Source organism: Aphelocoma coerulescens, chromosome 5 (genome assembly GCF_041296385.1).
Source record: "Aphelocoma coerulescens isolate FSJ_1873_10779 chromosome 5, UR_Acoe_1.0, whole genome shotgun sequence".
NCBI classification, from domain to species: domain Eukaryota; kingdom Metazoa; phylum Chordata; class Aves; order Passeriformes; family Corvidae; genus Aphelocoma; species Aphelocoma coerulescens.
In genome coordinates, this window is record NC_091019.1 from 21754063 (window position 1) to 21768179 (window position 14117).

General features: G+C 47.4%; 2 protein-coding genes and 1 non-coding gene across 3 annotated transcripts in view; all 3 read right to left on the bottom strand.

The window, feature by feature from the left end:
• The window catches only part of PNPLA2 (patatin like phospholipase domain containing 2), a 30394-nt gene extending 28151 nt beyond the window's left edge, over positions 1 to 2243 (bottom strand). The window contains exon 1 of the mRNA XM_069017035.1: positions 1886 to 2243. Within this exon, the coding sequence (XP_068873136.1) occupies positions 1886 to 2072 (187 nt within the window). The 5' untranslated portion in view covers positions 2073 to 2243. The remainder of the gene's footprint in view (positions 1 to 1885) is intronic.
• Positions 2244 to 8273: 6030 nt separating this feature from the next.
• RPLP2 (ribosomal protein lateral stalk subunit P2) lies at positions 8274 to 12878 on the bottom strand. The gene is made up of 5 exons (XM_069017036.1): positions 12779 to 12878; positions 12221 to 12344; positions 10478 to 10526; positions 8803 to 8901; positions 8274 to 8391 (listed from the first exon to the last, which is right to left on the bottom strand). Exons 2-5 carry the CDS (start codon positions 12341 to 12343, stop codon positions 8315 to 8317), a joined length of 348 nt encoding a protein of 115 aa, XP_068873137.1. The 5' UTR covers position 12344; positions 12779 to 12878; the 3' UTR covers positions 8274 to 8314.
• LOC138112131 (small nucleolar RNA SNORA52) lies at positions 10218 to 10350 on the bottom strand. The gene has a single exon (XR_011151562.1). It is a non-coding gene; the product is annotated as a small nucleolar RNA SNORA52 (small nucleolar RNA).
• Positions 12879 to 14117: the final 1239 nt, after the last annotated feature.

Genomic DNA, 14117 nt, shown 5'->3' on the forward strand with positions numbered 1-14117 from the left:
GATTTCATTCTAACCTCTGGACCTCTGCCTGGAAGGTGCACTGTCTGAAGGGTTTATGACATGGACAAAGTACGGCAATATCATGGCCCAGCCACACACTCCATGTGCTTTTACTTTCAGAAGTCAGCTCCGTTGCCTTAGAGCTGACAAGACACACGTCAGTCACATAGGTGAGTCAGAAGAAAGCTATTCCAGAGAAGTCAAACAGAAGACAGAACTGGAACACCCAAGACCCAAGCCTTGATTAGCTTTAAAAGAGCATGGTTTGCCCTCCATCAGGAGGTAGGCAAATGTTTCCTAGAAGGTGGCCCCTAACTCAGTCCTCTTAATAATGCCTCCCACTCTACCTCAGAGGGGGTGGGAAAACTTATTCCAATTTACAGAAAGCTCTCTACCAGGCTAGATGTCTCTGTTAGGGCAGTGCCTGACACATCATGGATGCTCTAGGCATATAAATAGCAAGGACAAAGCAGACATGATTACAGGATTGCTCAGCACTCAGAATGGCATCTGAGTGAGGCAAAGGACTTGGGCACTACCATCAGCCTGTCTCACACTTGTGCCAGCCTTCGAGTGGCACAGGGATCACCCAGTTAGGGAACTAATTGGGGAGTCACCTCTTCAACAGAAGCAATAGCAATTAAAGAACTAAATCCCTGGCAGCTACCTGCAAGTGGATCCCTACACAAGAAGGGATTAGGGATTATTATTCCTTGTCCGCAGTAAAAGTTGGCACCAGGGCATCACTGCAGCTTTCGAGATCTCAGATTGGGGTCTAAACAGCTGTTAAGAGCTTCCCGTCGAGCTCCAGAAGTTACAGTAGCACTTCACTGGGCTTTTCTGTAGACAAAATGCTCAGGAAGGGAAACTTCAAACCTAACTACACAGAAAATGCTAACTTTTGTTGCACGAAGGCTACATCTCAAAACTATCTGTCACCAAAAAAAAAAAAGTGCTGTGGAGAAACACCTGTGATCAAAGTGAGAGAACTTCAAGCAGTAAACAGCTCTGGTTGCCTTGGCTCTCGGAGAAGCTCATAATTCTCTGAAATTAAATATATATACCTGATTCTCTCACACCACATTCCCCTTTCAAGCTTAAGAAACTTTTCTGTATGTGTTATTCTCAACATAAAAGCTTCCAAGCACAGACTCCAACACGTGTTTGTTGACTTCCTCCCATATGCAAAACGACAAAAAAGCCAAGAGACACCACAGCCCATCTCCTTCAGCTGTTGCCCAGGCATAGGGACACACTACACTATGTGCTTGCTTCAGAGATAACTTTTTAAGGTTATTCTATAACTTGAAAACAGAGATAAAATCTAACTGGAGATCTAGCTCTTGCAGAGGGCCAGAGAATTCCTCAGTGCCCAAGACCCCAAGAAATAACCCTTTTCCAGAAATAAATACGGAGATTGAAGGATGCACTACTCAGAGATGCTGCCCAACTCCCATCCGCACACGCAAACTCGATGTCTCCATCTCCAGCCGCTTCACCTCCCGTTTGCAGCCACCAAGGGCCAGTGCCCACACGGCGAGAGGCTCCCCTCCTCACCCAGAGCCCCACCAAACCTGCTCCAAGCAAGGTAAACCCACAAACCGAGCCCAGCAAGTCCACATGATATATGTCTGTGCGGGTGGGTGTCAGAACCGGGAGCCCTGTGCTGACTTCCTACCGTCAGGGGCCTCCTTGACCTCAGCCACCCGTCAGGGACCGGGGCGAGGGGAAAGGCCTTAAAAACAAAGCGCCGCTCGCATTTCGGGAGGAGGAGGGCGCAGCGCTATTTACACACATATACGTATATACACCCACGCACCCTCGCTGTTGCTCTAATTAACAAATGAGCAGTAACGAAGGAGCGCCGGGCTCGGCCCGCGCTTACCGAGGCAGGCGCCGCTGACGAGGGCGGTGGCGGTGAGCGCCCCAGCCGAAGCGCCGTACACCTTCTTGGCGTTGGCGACCAGGAACGGGGCATGTTCCTGCAGGCAGCTGGCCACGCCGATGTGGTAGACCCCCAGGAAGCCGCAGCCGGCGAAGGAGATATTCCAGCTGGAACCCAGCGGGAACATGGCCTCCGCGCCCCGCTGGAGACGGGGGGGTGCACGGGGAAAGCAGCAGCAGCCGCGGCGGAGAGGTGAAGCCGCGGGTCTCTTCTCACGCCGCGGCGGGACAGCCGGGAAGTGTTACCGCCGAAGATGGATCTGGAGAACACAGCAATGTTTGCCGCTGGAAGAGCTGTGCCGGCTGCCAAGCTTATATGCGGCGGCCCGGCCCTCGGGCCCGCCCCCGGCATGGCCACCGCCCCTCGGCAGCCCCGGCGCGGGCGGGATCGCCCGGCCCCTCCTGGCAACCCTTCCTCCGGTGAACCCTTCTCCCGGCCCCGGGCCATTGCGGGCGCTCGCCGTCTGCCGAGCCAGGGCAGCCGTGCCAGCGCCGCCCTGAAGTGGCAGGGGCCGAGCCAGCTTCTCGGAGGATAGGGTTGCGGCTGCTCGCAGCACCCCAAACCTCGCCCTGTCCCGGGGCAGCAGGCTGTCCTTCCCTCACGGAACCTTCTGATTCTTGGCATCTGCTCCAAGTCCTAGGGGTTTCCTTTGTTTTTCAGGGAGTGGGCACGAAACGTGAGAGAAAAGGAAAAGCTTTCCCCTTTCACAAAAAGCTGAGGAGTCAGAAGGAGGCAAAGCTTGTCACAGTAATAGGGCAAGAACTGGGAGAAGGGCAATCCCCCTGTCCCCACCTCAACAGCTTTCTCTGCCTCTAAACTCATAGAATCATTGGAAGGGACCCACAAGGATCATCGAGTCCAGCTCTTGGACCTGCACAGCATCATCCCCAAGAGTCATTTGCCCAAGAGTATTGTCCAGATGCTTCTTGAACCCTATTAAGGCTTATGTTGTGACCACTTCCCTGGGGAACCTGTTCCAGTGCCCAAACACCCTCTGGGTGAAGAACCTTTTTCTAATATCCAACCTAAACCTGCCTTGACACAATTTTGGGCCATTCCTTCGGGTCCTGTCACAGGGCAGGAGATCAGTGTCTGCCCCTCCTCTTCCCCTCACAAGGAAGTTGTAGACTGTTGTATACTAATCACCAAAACACACAGTTGCTTACCTTTGCTAACCTTTTCTCAACATTTTTTTCTCCACATGCCTCTAAGCTCACCAAAATGCTTAGATTTAGTCAGGGCAGCTGTGATTCTCAGTAGTACTTCTGCACAAGCTCGCCACAGAGCAGCACTGGGTGAGAGGCCAGTGCTAGCAGATCATCAAAATAGATTTCAGAAGCTATAAAGATCCATTTGCCATAAACAGTACAGACTACAGTCATCCAAATCATTAGGTAAGTATGAAAGTTTACAGAGACATCAAAAAGATCAGCATAGCAAGAGAAAGAGCTGCTCTACTCAAAGCTAGGAAGCAAGATCAGCAGGAGGGAGGTTTGGGGGATACAAACCAAAAAGCATAAATAGTGCTTTAGTGGAGGCAACATAGGGCAAAAAGCACTTTCTACCAAAGTTAAAAAAAAAAACCTACTTAATTCATCTTGGCATAAAGCTACTGGAATTAGTTTTCTTATAACTGGTCAGAAGTTTCTCACTTGGGATAGTGTTATACCTATCCTTAACAGCTCCCAGACTAAGCAAAGCAAGGCCTTCCTCCCCACAGGAATTTCACCAATTATGCTAGTAGCCCCTCTTCCTGTTCCTTCCACTCCAAACATCCTTTCAAATGATATGAGGGAGGCTGATACCCTCCCCACAGATGGATCATCCAGGTTGCAAGAACAGCTGTTTAATGCCTCAGTCTGCTGCCTCACAGTCAGGTGACTGAAGCAACTAAATTCAGCAGGTAACCCTTGCATAAATCCAATATTTGAGTTCAAGTTAGACACCATACTCCAGCCTCTACAGACAGAGCATTTTTTCATTAAGTGTTCATGCTTTGCTTTCATCAGGCAGGCAGGAGTACAGCTTTATCTTTCTTTCAGGTCCTGACCCCAAGCCTACCACCTCACCTAGCTGCCAGGAACTACCCTTTATATGTATTCACTGATCCTGGAGCCCATAAAGAATTAACCCTGCTTATCTTAAGTCCTCTCTTTATACCCACCCTTCTCTCCCTTCCTCTCATACCTCTAGCTGCTTTTGTAATTTCTTTCCTCCCTTGTGTTTGATGTGGTTACGTAACCCTTGTCACCCTCATCTCCTCCAGCGGGAGAAGTGAGCCCTGGCACATCTGAGCCTTCTCTTACAGGCCCTTAACACCGTGGTGAACATAGAGCTTCCACCCCGTGCTTCTGATGCCACAGAAAGGTATTTTCATGTAGTCAAACCCAAAGGAAACACCATGTCTCACCTTTTCCAGAACAGGGATTGTTCTGCAGAAGACCTGGTCACTGGGCTGTGACTTTAGCGGAAGTCTGTGGCAAAACTGACCACTGAACCTTGTCTGCAGATACCTCCCAAACACTTGTAACCACAAGAACATCTTCATTCTTGAGCCAACACTGCTCCCTCTTTTTCCAGCATTTCACAAGCCTTAATGTTCCTAGCACGTCTGGAAAACAGAAACAACAATGCTGCGACAATGCTGGAGTTAGTTTCACTTGATTTCCCAACAGCAATCTCATCCTGAGTTGTTTACATCACTCTGCCTTGGCCCTCAAGGTTATTTATTTGAGGAGGTTAATGCTGCCCTGTTGAAACAGGTCGATGAAACGAACCATGTGAACACTAATCTCCTGTGGAGTGCTGCCTGGGTACTGGCACGAGCAGGCTGACAAACAACTGTGCTTTCTTCAAAAATGAACTAACCCCCAAAACTAATCTCTTTTCCCCCCAGTAAGAAAGTGCTATAGTTCTGCTATTGCTCACAATGCAGCAGGAAGCCAGATCAGCAAGATTTACAAGGCAGCTTTCCCTGCGTGTCAAACTCCAACTGGAGCTCTTCAAATCCACTCGTGCCCTTACACGTTGAGATGCCACTGAGACAGCTTGGCATGCAATCTCTCATTGTCATGTTTATTTTCACGACATGAAGAGTGAGCTGTTAGTACCTGCAAGATAATAACGTACAGTCTGGTTTTTCAGGCAAGACCTTGTTTTTTGGCAGCCATTGGGAATTCAAGGGAAGACGAAAGGCAGCCTATTACAGTGTTGATTCTAGAATGTTACTTTAGTATTGTTGTCTATAGTCAGCAAGAAAGGCGCATCAGTCATGAAGCTCAACCCAAGTGCTCTTAACACCGCTGGAAAGCCAGAGTTAAATGTCTTTTTCTTACCTGTGTTGTTTGTGTATGTCAGATCATTCCATGGCAGACTCTTGGGACTTGCTTCACAGGAGCATCTCCTGAGGTACAGGAGCGGTCCTGCTCTCTTGGAACTGAATTTTTCTTCTAGGAAAGGTATTACAGACATCTCTGCCCCTACGTAAGTCAAACCTACCAAGTTCAGCAGGCCTGCCTGCATGTAGCAGCTTGCAAAATTGGGCCTTGGTAGTATGAGTGAAACCAGTTAATTTGAGGGTGGCCCCAGGGAGCCATTCCTTATTGCTTTACAGTAGTGTCCAGGACATTCTCTCTGCTTTCCAAGTAGTGAGGATGTCACGTCCCTCTCCCTGCCCCACAGTGTTTGTAATGAATGATTTTCAGTAAGAGCTGATTTGATGGCACAGCATTTGTGTCCCAGTGAGGAAAGCCCACACATTTCAATGTCAAGCCTATGACTAAATCACTCTCCTGTTGTCAATTGGGTAATGATCAGTTACCAGTGTAGGATCGGTCTAGGCACAAGACTATCCATTCCTTTCTCTTCAATGCCCTTGAGCCTATCTTTTATGAAGAATTTAGGAAAAATCTTCTCTAGCTAAAATTGATTTGGTAAGGGGACAGACTAGGCCACAAGTCCAAGTATTTGCAGGCACTGGTCTTCTCTGGGAGCATCATGGAGTACAATGCATCCACCCCACCAGTACCCTTCCCTTTGGAAATCATTCAGGAGACTGAAAGGGCATCACTGAAACTTGAAAATTCAATACAGTGACTCCAGAGCAGAAGCAGAGATCCCATCTCCTTCACAGCTGAAGCTCATGGAAATCAGAAGAACAGAGTGGTGTGACTGAAAGTGGTGTGCAACAGACTTCCAGGCACATCATTACTCATGTACAAAAGCCATCAGGTGGCAAGTTTCATCAATAGGTAAGGAAGGGGGAAATAAGCTTAATAGGTTTTGATTTTGTATTCAGAAGAAATGTTCACTATGCAGAGGTTTTAGCAAATTCTGCAAAATGCCTGTGAAATCTTGGAGCAGAGCTATGCCCCGGCCTTCTTGAGGAACGTCTACGAGGTGGTTATGTTGCATTGACTCCTTGTGGCACTGTCATGAGAGCTCTATTTTCAGTGCTTTCTCTGAGAGCTGCCCCCAGAAGTTTCTTCTCTGAACAGTTTACCAAATGAGCTGTCCTTTTTCTCAGAGCAGGTTGACTGACAGTTTTCATGAAAATTATGCACTTTCACAAAAGAATTTAAAGGTTGTAAGAGGACACTGAGCACAGGATCAGGTCCATAATTAAAGGTTAACAGGTCCTCTGAATAATATAAACAGGGTGAAAAAAGTAGTTAGTCTAGATGTAGTTGTACTCCTCCCCTCATCACAGTAGCCAGCAGCTGGCACCACAGGTTTCAGTCTCATCCCACAGGCCTGGGCACAGCAAACTTATCAAATAGCTCAGTGCCATTCAAACAAATTCCTTTGTGCATGGAAAAACCCTACTGAGTGGTGTGCCAGGGCAGTCCCTTCCTGTGTAAACACTGATGGTGCTCATGAAGCAGCAAAGCAAGGCACTACTGGGGAGGGCCAGAGGCACCTCTCAGTAAAACCACATCCAAGAACCACTCTTTCAGTGACCTGAAATGGAGAAATCACTAAAAAAGCAACACAGGCACCCTTGCCAGGGTTGAACCACTGCCATTACGAGTCTGACAGAGAACTACAGTGAACATGAGCGGTTTTCATTACTACCAGCTCACCAGGCTGGTACTTAAGAGACAAAGTAGATGAAAGGTATTGGCACTATTACCCCCGTAACTTTTTCTTGCAGCAGGGACTGAAGGACAGCAAGGGTTAGTTGCTTAAATCATGGCCATTTTGAGGCTCTAGCTTCCAACTGCTCTCTTACTTGGCTGTGAAGTGCTGGGCATTTTCTCTCAGTATACCACAGAGACAGAAGTTTTACCTACTTGGATTTCACCCATCTCTCCTCTCAGAAGTACTTGCCATGCTTAGTCCAATGACTATAATGAACACAGCTGTATCAGCTATTGCTTTTTTTTCCTCCAAAAACTACCTTAGAAAAGGTCTACAGTATACACTACTCCTCCAGGGGTATCTTTTTGACACCATCAGTGTAGACTTAGCACATCAAGATCATCACACATGCAGTTTACTCTACTTACAGATGAAGACTTCCACAAGAAGCCAGGGTAAGTTGCCTGCCAAAACCATCTTCTAGCAGTAAACACTTTATAAATAAAGTAAAATTTACTGTTCTCTCCAGCTGATGCATTCCTGGCATGGCAGAGATGTTTCAGTTCTTTAAAAACACCATTCTTACATTTCTTTGTTCAGATCAAGGTACAATTTATGTTCTGATAGTCCAGGACAGCCATTCAGCATGAAGGGCACCTTTGCATTCATCTATGTCCTATGACAGCAGGATGCAGTTTGGGTTTTTTTTTTTTGTTACAGACTGTTAAGCATATGGATGCAACAGGAAATTCAAGTATAGTCAAACATTTTATTGGTGTTGTACCTAGATCTTGGAAATCTGACAGTGATTAAATTGGTGCTTTAAAATATTTTAAAAACAAATTACTATTAATTACCTCTGAAATTGTTTCTGGACTAATTCAGGCCTGCTGTTCATTCAGTTTCACATTCTGGAATTGAATAAACAGATCCTGGAAAACAAAGTCCTTTTATTGCTGGTGGGCCACTTCACTGAGTAACAGAGCAAAGCAGTATGGAGAAGGTTAACATTGGGGAGATTCAGTTTCCACATACTGTTTAAGAAACAGCAGTGTCAGTACAAGCATCCAGGTTCACACAAGCTTTGCCATTTCCTCAGTACTCTCAGAGTTGAGCCCTACAGTCTGTCAGAAAATTCACACACCTATTGCAGACAGAGATAAAAATCAAAGCTGTGTCAGAGCTATTCTAAGAACAGCTGCCTGAATCCAAGAGCACTTGTATAGTAATAATAATAAACTCAAAAACATTTAAAACAAAGAATTTTAATAACTTCTCTATAACAAATAATTAATCAAAGAGGCCAAATCCCATGTCATCATCAGATTCTTCAGATTCCTCCTTCTTCTCTTCTTTCTTCTCCTCAGCTGAAGGAAAAAAAGACCAAGTGAATGGTTAGTATTAACACTGCACCACAGATTTTCAAGATACAAGTTTTGGTGTTCTCAGCTCCCCTGCTACTGGTATTGGAGCCCCCATGGTTCATCTTATTCCCTTTCAGCAACCAAATACAAACAATGAAGAGATATAGACACTACTATTGGAGGGATGTGGTTAACACCACCAAGTCTCTTTGATTCTTTGATTTGGACTAAGCCAGACCAATCCTAAGGCAAATGCTTCTGACTCTCCAAAGGAAAAGTAACTGTTCAGCTTACATTTCCATCACATACTGAACTGCCAAAGTGGAGAAGCCTTGAAATATGGACTCAGTTGTTAAGCTGTTACCAGAGACAAATGGAGTTGCCCTGTAGCCACGCCTCTCTGCTCATACTCACCGGCAGCAGGGGCAGCAGCTGCAGCAGGAGCAGCAGAGCCCCCTCCAGCAGAGACTGCCACCGCTCCCCCAGCCGGCATGCTGGCAAGCTTTCCATTACCTGAGTGGGACACAAGAGAAAGTAATTTTTTTATATGCTCATCCCAAGCACAGAAGTTAGGAGAAATGGAAGAGTGCAGAAAAAACAGATCCTGTCTCATGGACTGAACCTGTCACCATCTGCTCAAAGGAACAAGAAGCTGCATCCATGACAAATAAAACAGTTCTGTGAAAAATACTCAGGAGTTTTAAGATTCACAAAGGTTTATCCCAAGAACACTGGCAGCATATTATTACCAAGTTTTCTTCTGTACACAAAGTCCCTATCTTTTTTCCAAAAGCTGTCATAAAAATAGCAGCAAACACATCCAATTTCACACACCCAGACTGTTCTCTGAATGCAGCACAGTAGCCCAGAAGGTGACAATGTACCTCAAAAGTAACGCATCGGCAGCACTGGCTTCCCCTGCTCCTATTTTTTTTTTTTCCCCTTTAAGGGTAGAGAGAACTGAGGATATGGATCACACTTACAGGAGAGACAGGGAAAGATTGATTTATTTATGGCAAAGAGTACAGTATTTTAAACAAATTCCTCAGCACCCTAGGAACCCTATTGCATTTCCTTTGAGACTTCTGATTTCTGCTCGTATTTGGAAAGCCAGCTGGTTCTTTGGCTTCTGTCTTTCACATACCAAGGCTCCCTTGGCATTCAAAGGTCACGTATGCATTATGTTTGTCTGTATTCCACTTTCTGGGAATCAGTTTCTAAATAATTCCCTGTTACTTCAAGCTCTAATAAACTAGCAAAGTAAACAAACATGTTTCATATGCATGTCAGTATGTTCTAAGAAACAATTCATTTGAGGTATTACAGAAAGAGACAGCATAAGTGTGTTGTAACCACATGCATAATAGCTCTCTTAGGTCTTTCAAACCACATGGATAGAAATGTCCAGTGCCTGCTCCTGACAGGAAGGCCAGGCTAAGTCCTGGCAACCTTTGAGCAAAAATATGCCTGCAAATTCCCTTGTGCCTACATACTTGCAAAAAAAACCCAAACCTCATTAATCAGAAACCTTTGCACTACCTCAGCTCTGCTTTACTTCAGCCTATGACCCAGTCAATTCATGTGAAAAGTTCCAGCTTCAGTAAGAACACAAATTTCTCTGGAAACCAGTCCTCAGGGAAAAGGAGATGCCAGACTCAGGGAGCTCTAGAAGAGGTGTGCACTGGAGGGGCTTGTGCTCATCGCAGAGGGCAGAGCTGCACCCCAATGCCAACTGTCTGTTCTTCATGCTTTACATGACTGGTGCACGCAGATGGGTGAAACACAAAACATCCCCTAGAGAATCCGAAGGACAGCCCAGTCTCTTATCAAGATGTCCAGAAAACTACATTGTGAGCAGACTACCAGTAAGCTCATACATGTTTAAGTTCTCCAGTTTAATGTGGTCCACAAGCGAAACCCAGCAGGTACTGGCACTGACCTGCAGGGAATTAGAATGGACCTGATTTCATGCACTTCAGCTGTGATGCTGAACGGACAGTCAGGGACTTGGCAGCAATTCTACACTCTCAGGTCTAGGCTATCAAAGTAACAGAGGCAATTACCTGGGTCACTCAGAGACTCTACTTACCCTGAGCAATTACATCTTCAATGTTTTTTCCATTCAGCTCACTAATAACCTGCAAGTAAAATTTAAAATGTTAAGTTTCCAAACAGCATGAGAATAAGCTACATTTAAACAAGTACTGATGAATCATCATATACAGCACCTCCATCCTGCTGCTTATACAGCCCCAAAATTCCCTACTTCTCAGTGCCAGGAACAGAACATTGACATGACAACTTCAGCTAAGTCTTTTATACTTTAAGTGTTTTCATGAAATCCGTTACTAAATTCATAAGGAATCCGAGGACCTTGCAGAAAGGAGGATACAGAGATGTTGTGGGACCAATTAGGAAGCCCCACAAACAGTGTGTTAGTCACTGAGGGACTGTTACCATTTCTTGCTTAATGCCCCCTGGGAGGCTCTGAATCACTGGGATCTGGACCCAAAACCAGAGGGTCCCATTCCTAGCCCTACCAAATGTTAACAGCCAAGCTATTGTATCCTTGCCATGGAACAGAGAGTTCCAACTTTAATTTTACTATCATTCTTGTATAACCAGGGATGACAAAGGCAAAACACAAACCCAAAAATTGCTAAAGCAAGCAAGCACTTAACAATAATGCTCCAGAACCTACTGGTGAGTCCCATCTACCAGGAGTCAGTGACCAAAGCCAAAGGACTTTAGCCAAGAGCTTTTTACAAGGCTTACACAGAGCATGGGATGTGTGAAACTATGTGCCTGCATGACTGCTCCATCCAGGAGAAAGGTGCTTTTAAGACTTCACTACATTTACACTGGCTTAAGATACAGCCTATGCAAAAATTAACTATGACCAAAACAGATTCCAGAAAAGCTTTCCGAATATTGGAGGATGAGAGAAAGCAATTAATTTATGAAGTTATTAAACCTGAAGGAGCCAGAGATAGAAGACCTTGCACTTAAACAGGAGCACCATGAGTTCAAACCAACATCCCAAACCAGAGTAAGCATGCTATCAGCTCAGCCAACCCAGTCTGCTTGGGCCTATGGTAAAACATTGGGAAACTAGTTTCTTTTTACCTTTACCTCTCTGGAAACACTTCACATACGAATACGGGACAAGCGGTAAGATGATTTTATTGATTCTTGCCTTTTTTTCCCCATGGCCAATTATTTTTAGGTCCACAATTCTAAAGATCTATTATATCACAAGAAACATTCTAATTAGGATACTCTCTTTAAAAGTCTGTCTTTAGCATTACTTTCCAAAATATTCCTATACATTTTCCTCAAATACCTTTAATGTCCATGTTAGGATGTGCCTATGTTTCCTGGTGAAGAAACAAATGCTCCTTTGCAGTACTCTAAGTAAGGATGTATTACTGAATATCAGGCCTTCAGAAGTGCTAGCTCTAAATTGATACTGACCAAAAATAAAAGTGAACCTTCAGCACAGACTAGACACGATGTCAGAACATTTTCAGTGCATCCTTATATGCAGCCAAAATCTCAATGAAGACGATTAGACTGAATTACCAGAAGTCAGCAAGAACTGACAGAGACCTTTGTGGAGGACAGGTGTTGAATAAAAAAGCCAGACTTCTAACAAAAGTTGTAAAAATTAATGATTGGCTCAGCAGTGCTCAGAAATCACAGGGAAGGATCAGTGAATGTTTGAACAAAGTAAGAGCAAATCAATTGCGAGGCAACAGGAACACTGAAGCCAAGGAAACAGCTCCAATGCCTGGTGCTGGCTGGGACACCTGGAATTAAGAGGCAACGCCACCTTGTTCATGCGTTCATCGTCCGTCTCGATGCCGACGCTGTCGAGGATTTTTTTCAGGTCCTTGGACGTGGGGGACTCGTTGCCCCCGAGCACTGCGAGCAGATAAGCTGCGACGTAACGCATCCTGCAAGACAGGAATAGTCTTCAGCACGACCAGTTTACGTGCTCGAAGGGAGCTCATCCCTTCTCCCTCCGAGCCACAAGCCTTTGACTCCACTTCTGAATGACACCCCGCGGCCCGCGAGGCCACGCTCCCCAGGCTGTGCCAGCACAGGGCCCGCACGCAGCAGCCCGGCACACGCTCCCGCCCTGCGCCGCCACCGCACACGTCTCCCGAAACAAAGCGGCAACGCGGCATTGCCGCCCTGGCCTTCGCCCCAGCCCGTCCCGTCCCTCCGCCAGCGCCGGCCCAGGCGCGGGCCGGGAGAGCACGTGGCCGCCATTCTCCCTCCCACCCCCCCGCCCCGAGTGATCTCGCCCAAGCCCCGCGGGCGGCGAACTGACGCGGGTGGACCGGACGCCACCACTCCCGCGGAGGGGGGAGCACCGCGCGCTCACCTGGGCGGCGGCGGCGACGCGGGACACGGGCCTGGGACGTGCGCTCGCGAGGGCAGAGCGGCGGCGAAAGGAAGGGGCGGCGCCTCGGCAACGCCTTCTTCCCGCCACCCCTCAACAACGAGCGCTGCCATTGGGCCGGGCCGGCGGGCAGCGCGCAAGCCAATGGGGAGCCGCGGGTGTGGCCGCCGCCAGCGCGGCCGGTGGCGCATGCGCAGAGCGCAGGCTGCCCGTTCCGGGTGTGTCGTGGGGTGTCGTTGTCCATGTTAGGATGGGTGTGATTCCTCAAAATCATGGAATCAGAGAGTGAATGAGATTGGAAAACACCTCTGAGATCATCGAGTCCAACCTATGGCCGAATACCACTCTGTCAACTAGACCATGGCACTGAGTGCCACGCTCAGTCTTTCTTAGACACCTCCAGGGACGGTGACTGCACCGCCAGCCCAGGCAGCCTGTTCCAATGCCTGACCACTCTTTCTGTGAAGACATTATTCCTGATGCTCAACCTAAACTTCCCTTGGCACAGTTTATGACTTTCCTTCAACTGTGGCATCCTGCCCTGCCCTAGTAGGGTCAGCACAATCCCCTCCACTCGTCCCATGAGTTGGGTTCTGTCACCAGGTGCACATGAGGCAGATCCACACGCAGAGTCCTCATATTTGTTTATTTTGTATCAGCGCAGAGACGGGCAGTGGGTGATGAATCCACAAAGCCAGCGCCTGTCTCTCTGCGTTTCTTCATGGAAAGGGTGGTCAGGCATTGGAACAAGCTCCCCAGGGAGGTGGTGGAATCACTGTCCCTGGAGGTGTTCTGGGAACAACTGGACATACCAGTTAGCTGTGGTCTAGTTGTCGCGGTGGTGTTTGGTCAGTGGTGGAACTCGATGATCTTGGAGTGGCCAGCAGGATTGGGGAAGTGATCATCCCTCTGTACTTGGCACAAGTGAGGCCACATCTCAAGCCCTGTGTCCAGTTTTGAGCCCCCACTTCAATATGGATACTGAGGTGCTGGAGCGTGTCCAGAGAAGGGCAGTGGAGCTGGTGAAGAGTCTGGAGCACAAGTCTTGTGAGGAGCAGCTTAGGGAGCTGGGGTTGTTTCGACTGGAGAAAAGGAGGCTCGGGGAGACCGTATCACTCTCCACAACTGCCGGAAAGGAGGCTGTAACCAGGTGGGGGTTGGCCTCTTCTCCCAGGCAATTAGCAACAGGACAAGAGGACATAGCATCAAGCTGTGTCAGGGAAGGTTCAACTTGTACCTTCGGAAGAATTTCTTCACAGAAGGTGATTAGACATTGGAATGGGCTGCCCAGGGCAGTGGTGGAGTCGATGTCACTGGAGGT

Excerpts from the sequence above, each read along its gene's own strand:
- RPLP2 (XM_069017036.1), bottom strand. The coding sequence starts at position 12,343 with ATGCGTTACGTCGCAGCTTATCTGCTCGCAGTGCTCGGGGGCAACGAG. Across the intron at positions 10,527-12,220 it reads ACGATGAACGCATGAACAAG|GTTATTAGTGAGCTGAATGG; the intron begins GTGGCGTTGCCT and ends TTTTACTTGCAG. Across the intron at positions 8,392-8,802 it reads AGCTGCTGCCCCTGCTGCCG|CTGAGGAGAAGAAAGAAGAG; the intron begins GTGAGTATGAGC and ends TTTTTCCTTCAG.